The sequence below is a fragment of the Lactuca sativa genome, chromosome 6, assembly GCF_002870075.4.
Source record: "Lactuca sativa cultivar Salinas chromosome 6, Lsat_Salinas_v11, whole genome shotgun sequence".
NCBI lineage: Eukaryota > Viridiplantae > Streptophyta > Magnoliopsida > Asterales > Asteraceae > Lactuca > Lactuca sativa.
Genome location: NC_056628.2, coordinates 196,974,447 through 196,983,340, shown reverse-complemented (window position 1 = coordinate 196,983,340; position 8,894 = coordinate 196,974,447). Strand labels below are relative to the sequence as shown.

Genomic DNA, 8,894 nt, shown 5'->3' with positions numbered 1-8,894 from the left:
GAAGTCGTCAAAAAAATAGATGATGATGTGTTGCAAAAAAAAAAAAAAAAATAGTTATTTTTTTCCTAGTTTATGTTTTATAATTGTATTACATTGCATGTAACAAGGTAATAATTACAACACGGGTCGAATCATATTGTATTAACACATGTTAAATATAATCACGAAATAGATATTATTTTTAATAGTTTTTTCTTTTAATATATTGACTTAGAAGGTCCTTAGTATTTGTCTATTTGATCCATTTAACTCATGTATATTTTTAAAATAATTTTTAGTTAACAATTTTCTCGATTAAAAAATATAAATCAATACATTACCTACAACTCATGAAATTGTGTCATTCTTAAATAAAATGATAACGAGGTAAGTGTTGAAAAAGTCATACAAACTTACAAAGAAGCATTGAAGGAAAAAAGAAACAAAATTTTGAAATCTTTAATTTAACTTATTTTATACATTACGCATTTTTCGTAAAAGCTTGCACGTCTTATGTAGAATCTCGTATTATTTTGCTTTTTTCCATCAATGTAAATGCAAAAACTAATTTGACAAATATTTCAATGAAAATATATTAATTATTGATTAAATGTTCAAATATTTATCCACTATACAAAACTAGCAAAACCATATCAAAAATATACTTCCCCTTTATACATCAGCATTCAACAAGATGAATCGATTATAGAAACTTGCAATTATTTTTAAGCGACATTGGAACATTGATCTTCTTAGGATCATAAGCAACTGAACACTCAACTCTGTGGTAGAATTTCGGTTTCACAAGTTTACCCAGAACGTATCCTCTTGATCGAACCACGAAGCTCAGCTTCAATGGCACCGGTGACGTCGGCGACCCTTTCAAGCTGTTTATCCCCTGTCCGCTTCCGTACAACGGAATCTTATCCCCGATCACTGATATCGTCAACAATCGCTGACTTTTTCTCGATTGATAAAACTTTTTCATCTGCAAAATCAAAATTCGATTAATTTGAGTTGTAGTAATTTTGGGTGGGGGTTATTAGGGCTTACACTGCCGGAGCCAACTGTAATTTGAGAGAAGGAAAGATCAATCGGTGTGGACGTGACATGGAGGCCGAAAAATGTAGCAGTGTTACGGAAAGTGAACTTGACGGTGGCGTTCGTCGTCACCATATCAGTGGCTACTCCGGTGGAATCCGACCCGGCTTGAATCACAAATCTCTCAAATTTAATACTCTGAAATTGATCATCACAAATCAGATACTATAATTTGATCAAAAATTAATTTTTTATCACAACTAATTGACTAACCTTCATGGTGAGATTAGGTTTTTGGGGTTTAGCAGCGCCGTATAAGATCAAAGCAAAGAGGAAGAAGAGAATCAGAAAACAAATAACAAATCCCAAAACATAGCAGCGACGAGGGATGGGTTTCTCCAAGTCGTCGTCTTCGAGAAGACCTTCTTCTTCGATGGAATTGAACTGTTTTTCCCACGACTTGGCAAAACTCTTCATCGCGATGTCGTTAGGGGAGATCTTGCGGGCTCCATTGGGTTTGAGGGAGCCGGAAAAGCGAGTGGAGGATGATTCACGGGAGTGGTGGCCGACGGAGGAGTGGGAATGGGGAGGGGAACCGTTGGGGCTGAGCAAGGCGGGAGTGGAGTGGAAGGAGATGGTGGTGAGATGCTTGTCGCCGTCGTGGGATGGGCTCTGCACGTAGTAGGCCGGACGACGGGGAGGAGAACGCGTGGGGGATGACGTGGTGACGCTTGTGGCATCGGAATCGGTCTTGGTGTGGTGCATGTTGTGGGAATTTGATTTGGGAGTGGGAGAGGAGACGGTGGTAAAGTTATATATGAATAGAAAGTTTTGACTTTTGACAGCCACACTACAGTTGGCAGAATACCAGCAGCACCCTTCACCCCCTGGCTCGTTTCGCTTTCCTTCATATGCCGTGTAAACAACTTTCTCCTTCACACCATTTTAAGAGAAAAAAATTCAAAATTATTAGAAATGAATAAAAAAAATTGGTTTATGAATTATATCAACTAATTCGAAATAGCTCAAATGTGGAACTAGATTTGATAGGTAACTGTCTATTTATGCAGTCTTTTTATTTAAAAGAATCTGGAATGTATTATCATTACATCTTCGGACTCTCATAAAATCATAAAATGGAATTAGGGATGAACTATGCATTGGAAGGAGATTAGTCTAAACCATCTAATAAGTTGTTTATAAAATTAAAGAAAATCTTCATAAAGTTTTGACATTTATAATCAATTACTTCTCAATATTTTCGTTTAGCAAGTAAGTCCAATTTTTTTTTTTTATTTTTTATAATTGTTTGAATATTTGAATTTTTATCAAGTATATTGGTTAGGTATATAATATGAATGTTTTTTTCATAAATATGAACAAAATTTAAGAACTTTTTCTAAATATACTATTTTAAAATTTATTTTATTAACTGAGTATAATCTTAACGTAATATTTTTTTATATGACAAAAAATATTACATTACCATTATCTTGTTGCATATTTGGCGAATGATATTATATTATAATATTTTTTAAAGTAAAAATAATAATCTAACAATTAAAAAAAGTTAATTTTAGAGAGAAAAAAATAACATTTGTCAAACAAATGGTATCAATGTAATTAAAATCACAATTTTGATCTTAGGATCGTAGGATCCTACGACCATATTGAGGTCAAAGTACTTGGAACATTTTTGGGTAAGATTGATGTATGATCATAGGATCGGATAGTAAGATCGTTCATTTTTTTTTTATTTATGATATGTTGTCTTGGAATAATTATGTGTGTATGTTATGAACCATAGAAACCCCTTTTCAATTTTATTTTTAAACGAAGTGTAACTTTCGAAATATCATGGTAAAAAATTTCATTTTTCAAAACCCATTTTATATACCACACATCATACAAAAAATATTTCCAAAACAGTCATGAAAATCATACTATCCAAAAACATCTCTCAACATAAATCCAAGGATGATGCGTATGATCACGTCTTCGCATTGTCCTGATCATCTTATTTACTTGAAACCATGAAACCAAATTGTAAGTCAAAGCTTAGTGACTTCCCCAAGATACCCCCATACAAAAAACATATAAAAACATGTATATTGGATCCATAGTCATCAAACTGGATTACCCTCGAGCCCACAACATAAGACTTAATAGCCCTCCCGGCCCTTATCTTATGACTAGATTGCTCCTGAACCCACAACATAAGACTGGATTGCCCTCCCGACCCTCAACTTATGATTAGAATGCTCCCGGGGTTGTTGGTTCACCACACAAAGCAATACCGCCTCAACCCAACCGCATTATGTCGACATATGCAACAAATAACATATACTCAGCACATACATGTGACCATACAAATCTACCAGTCTAAAAGATTACTACAACATAGCAACATCCTATATACCAAGATACATAACATAACATATTGGGTAAACATTGGTGCCTTCGACCCACGAGTATAGTGAGGGAAACTCACTTCAAAGTCTAGAAGGTAGCTGAAATGATCACTGCTCCAAATATCGGCTCTACAGGTCACTTATACAACAAACAAGGATCAAGCCCTCAATCTATAACTCAAATTACATCATTTGACCTAAAATTAAACTTGGTCAAAGTCAACAGCCAACAATCAAAAATTCAAAAGTCAACATCCAGCCAGATTACGCCATACGTAACAGCTCTACGCCATGCGTTGAGCCTAAGGTGGCAAAAACGGGGGGAAATGTAGCTACACCCCATTTAAGGAAATTTACCCCCACGTACTCCATGAAATCCTAACTTAATCATTATGTTCTTAATACAGAAAGTTAAACCACCAAACTTCCATATCTAAAGTAGATGGACGTCTTAATGGATAAAGTCTCTAAATTTATCCATTTGCATGCATACCAAGGGCACAAATCATAACCTTAGTCCAAAAGGTCACCCAATGCTCCATAATTCATGCATGGTTGAATGAGAGTGACAAAGCTCTCATTTTTGTAACTTATCAAGCCTAAAAATGTCTGGAAATAACACTCCAATGGTCGGGAGTAGCTCATACTCATACAAACCATGGTTATGGGGACATAAATCATGAAAACCTAAAGTAAAGCTAGATTTAACACATGAACACATCAAGGTGGGAGCTTTATACATCTCCAGATAGATGAGGGAATGAACTTTTGGATCCAATACTGATTTGAGCTTCCATGCAATTCCACAACCTTCTTTTTTCTTCAAAATGAACACAAAACACTCTCAATGCTCAAAAACACGCCAAAAGGGAATTAGGGTTTCAAAGGGGGTGTTTGGGGAAGAGGTTGAGGATGGAAATACCTCAAGGGTGTTAGAGCCTTTAAATAAGGCTCAAAACCCCAAGATTAGGGTTTTGGTTTTGGCCTCTACGAGCTACGTAGATTGATCTACGTCATGCGTAGATCATTTAATCCTCGATAATTGATTCCCTCTTACGCGCTGTGTAAGAGACTACCCTACGCCCCGCGTAGGAACAAACTTCACAAATTCAAAGACTTTTAAATTTAAAGAATGAAATTTACTTGAAATAACTGAGTGTTACATGATGTATTAGAGATGTATGTTTAATTTCCTAATGTATTTTTTGTTAACTGAAAGTTTAACTGGTGGATGAAAAAGAAAATATATTTTTTATGTTTTAAATTATTCTTTGTAGGATTTTACGACCCTGAATCGATCTTACAATCATGATTTTGCAAAATAGAAAACGATACATATGATCCCGATTATGACAACCTTGGATAATATCATTTGTCAAAAACTTATAATAAATAGTTATTTTCAGAAGAAAAAAATTATGATTAAAGAATGTACTATCTGTAATACAAAGAGAATACCATAAAATTAATTTAAGATGATAAAATTCGTCAATATATATATATATATATATATATATATATATATATATATATATATATATATATATATATATATACTAGGATAGTAAAATAATATAAAAAGTTAAAATTATTTTTTAAAAAACTCTAAAAATTTTGATTATATTTATGAAAAGCTCTTATATTCCATTGGTGACTGGTTTACGTGTAAAAACTCAAATATATATACAATTGTAAGTTTTTAGTTTATATATATATATATATATATATATATATATATATATATATATATATATATATATATATATTGCTTAATTAAATATGAGGTCAAAGTGTAAGAACTTCTATGAAGATTTCACTTGATGTCTACTAGGTACAAATGGGATATTCAATATTTAAACACACAATGATGTTAGAAATTGGCGTAGGAACATGATATCGGTAAGCTCAAGGGTTGTGGATGCGATGCCAACTACAATGAAACTTATTTGGCTACACTGAGCACATGCAAATCATGTGTACATATAAACGAAAAAGAATGTTTTTTAGTTTATTTTTTAGCGAATCATCTAGACGAATTAAATGTGTAGGTTTGTGTCTTCTTTTCGTCGAAGGATAGAGTGGTTGATGTGTAACACCCATAAAAATTCAAGCCAATTTAAACTTTTAAAACATTTCAAATCCATTAAACATTACAAACTTGTTTTCAAAATGTATCATATCAGAGTATCCCATAATCAAATTCATAAAAAGTGAGGAGTTGTACGATCACGCCTTAGCCTTGCCCGATCCCCTGAAGTACATGAAACAATAACTGAAAACTGTAAGCCCGAAAGCTTAGTGAGTTCCCCCAAAATACCGATACACATGCATTCCACATAACCATGTCAACAACATCATAACATAACAAACTGAACAGAATGCAACGGGTCCACAACTTACAGACTGGATTACCCACTGGGCCCATAGTGTGAGTATGGATTGCCTTGCGGGCCCACAGCTCACATCTGGCTTGCCGTCGAGCCCACAGTACGAGTCTACCTTAGCCCGTAACTTGAATGCTTCCGGGTTTGTTGGATTACCGCATGAAGCAGTCTCACCTCAACCCATCCCACATAACATATCAACATATAACATAACCACTGAGCATGCAGATAATCATATAACACAGGTAGTCCTACATATCTACCTAACTGGCATAACCACTGAGCATGCAAATAATCATATATCAACACAGGTAGTCCTACAGATCTACCTAACTGGCATAACCACTGAGCATGCAAATAATCATATATCAACACATGTAGTCCTACCGATCTACTTAACTGGCATAACCACTGAGCATGCAACATTAACTTCATACTCAACATACTAACACTACTAGGATAACATATTCAGTGGGCTGGCCTTGGTGCCTTATACCCCTTAGTATAGTGAGGATAACTCACCTTGTAAATGTCGGCTCGGTAACTAAACTCCAACTCTCAGATCACGGCCACAAACTCTGCCACCTATTATCATAATAGAACCATACTTGTAAGTTCTCAACCTTTCAAGGTACCCCATAAGTCAACTAGTCAACCCCTGGTCAAAGTCAAAGTCAACAGTCAAGGTCAATAGTCCATGTTGACCCTTACTCGTCGAGTACCCTCGGCTACTCGCCGAGTCCCCGGAGTGACTCGTCGAGTTCCTAAGGTTCGCGATCGAAACCCTAAGGCCACTTGTCGAGTTTTCCTTCTGTAACTCGACAGGTTCACACGCATTCATCAATTTGGGGAAACATTAACTGAATCTTCGAGTTTATAGCAATCTTCATCGGACTTGCCGAGTTATTCATCCAACTCGTCGAGCTCAATGCCTATCTTCATATGACTCACCGAGTCGACTATGCGACTCGCCGAGTCCCTCCAGCCCTTTAACCATGCAGACACTTTTTAAGCCATGCCAAGGCCCCAAATTGTAGGTCCAACTTCCTTAGGCATGCTTATCACGTAAAGTTGAAAACTTTACGTGCATGCAAAGCTTTAAGACCTTAAAATGGCACAACTAAGCTTGCAATGAAGTCACATCCTTGAGAGAAGGCTCATACTAGACAAGGCTGATGGCTTTATGAATCTAGAAGCCAAGGGGAGTCTAGATCTGAAGTTACAACTTCAGATCTTGGCTTAAACACAAAAACCATTTTCTAAACTTATGCACCTAGGGGTTTAGGAGAAAATGAGCCAAGGGAAAAACGATCTAATACCTTCAAGAGAGCCCTTTCTGATGCAGAACTTGAAACCCACAAATTCTTGCTTCAACTAGCTTGCTTCCCAAGTGATTTATTCACCAAAAACTTCCCTCCAAGCTTAAACCTCCAAAGAATACACACACACTCGAGTTAGGGCCTTTCTGGACTCTCAATGGACTGTAGAGAGGCCAAAGGAGGCTTGTGTTTTTTTAAATAGGGTGCAAAACCCCGAGATTTAGGGTTTCATCTGCCAGCTCCTACTCGTCGAGTCCCTTCTTAGACTCGGTGAGTAGGCCACTAAAACATGTGGACCAACCCGCTGCTACTCGACGAGTAGGGCAACCAACTCGTCGAGTAGACCTTGGAAACAAAAGAATTCTTATTTAAATCAATACCTGAGAATCGGGGTGTTACATGATGAAACTATGTAGTTTAAAAAAGTTGTAACCTAGTCGCCTAAGTTGTTTGCACATTACAAAATGACTAAACCAAAAGTCCTTTTTTCAAATGGTTTTGGTTTTTTTTTTTTTAATTTTTTTTTCTAGTTTATCTAAACTATTCAAAAAAATTTCATATATATATATATATATATATATATATATATATATATATATATATATATATATTAAAAGAGAACCCTTAATTCACCAATGAAGCAATCAAGACCCTTGATTGGATTTCAATATTATGTTTTCCACCATTAGATTAGATTGCTGACATCATCTATTTCAAATAAAATTCAAACACAATTACATTTAATTATAGAATCTTTAAATTCAATAATTACATTATCAATACAGTATATCATTCTATTTATATACGAGATATTAGTTTCTCTAATTAATATTGTTCCTAATTTAACTCCCTTATTTATAGATTGTAGCTTCAAAATTCAAACCCGTTTAGTTTTTATTTAATTCTTTTTTTAAACTCATTAAATAAGCATATCAACAATTTGGTCATTAACCTATAAAAACTAATCTAATCCTATTAAATTAGCAAAATATTTAAGAGTAAAAAATAAAGTCAATATTATTTATAATTTATGTCCCGATATATCCCACGTAAAATAAATGAATTTGAGATAATGATTTTGAATTTAAAACTCATTAATTAAGCAAAACAATTAATTTGAAATTTTGATTCAATATAAATGATATCATTTTTTTTCCAGATGAATAACCGGAAATCTCCAATATAATATTTTAGGATCCCATTTTTTTGGAAGATAATGATTTCCATATTGAAAAACAACCTATATATACGCTTACATTGAAGTTACTCTTACGATTTTGGATTGAGTCATATGATTTACAATGTTCTTCTTCAACGATCTTATTCTATAATTCTTTTTTCTAGGTTCTTTCTTTACTCTGTTCTTCTTATTCTACAATTTCTTGTGTTTACTTTATTCTTATTACTTATTATTACTGTATTCAACAGGTTATGAAAAAAATTAATCAATCTACTTTAAGTATATTAGTTTCATTCATTTATTTATAGAAACAAAATTATATCATTTATATTAATTTTTTTAATATGCTGACCTATGTTTGTCAAGAGAAAGTCATAAAATCGTTTTAACGTATGATGACAAAACTCGTGGAACGGACCAAAAGCAAGATGAAGAAGTTTTTTATTGTTACATTTCAACTTGCATGAACAAATACATATATATTGTTCTAAGTTTTTCAAAAATTCTTTTATGCATATTATTATACTCTTTAATTAAATTTTCTAATTTCATATTACTGTATTTGTTTATATCAATGACT

At 33.9% G+C, this 8,894-nt stretch overlaps 1 protein-coding gene across 1 annotated transcript; it reads right to left on the bottom strand.

Annotated features, from left to right (window-relative positions):
* Positions 1-558: 558 nt before the first annotated feature.
* On the bottom strand, positions 559-1,892 carry LOC111908848 (uncharacterized). Its single transcript, XM_023904647.3, has 3 exons — positions 1,294-1,892; positions 1,033-1,218; positions 559-967 (listed from the first exon to the last, which is right to left on the bottom strand). The coding sequence occupies exons 1-3, from the start codon at positions 1,783-1,785 to the stop codon at positions 683-685; spliced, it is 963 nt and encodes a 320-aa protein (XP_023760415.1). The 5' UTR covers positions 1,786-1,892; the 3' UTR covers positions 559-682.
* Between the last annotated feature and the right edge of the window lie 7,002 nt (positions 1,893-8,894).

Excerpts from the sequence above, each read along its gene's own strand:
- LOC111908848 (XM_023904647.3), bottom strand. The coding sequence starts at position 1,785 with ATGCACCACACCAAGACCGATTCCGATGCCACAAGCGTCACCACGTCA. Across the intron at positions 1,219-1,293 it reads AACCTAATCTCACCATGAAG|AGTATTAAATTTGAGAGATT; the intron begins GTTAGTCAATTA and ends GATCAATTTCAG. Across the intron at positions 968-1,032 it reads TTACAGTTGGCTCCGGCAGT|ATGAAAAAGTTTTATCAATC; the intron begins GTAAGCCCTAAT and ends TTGATTTTGCAG.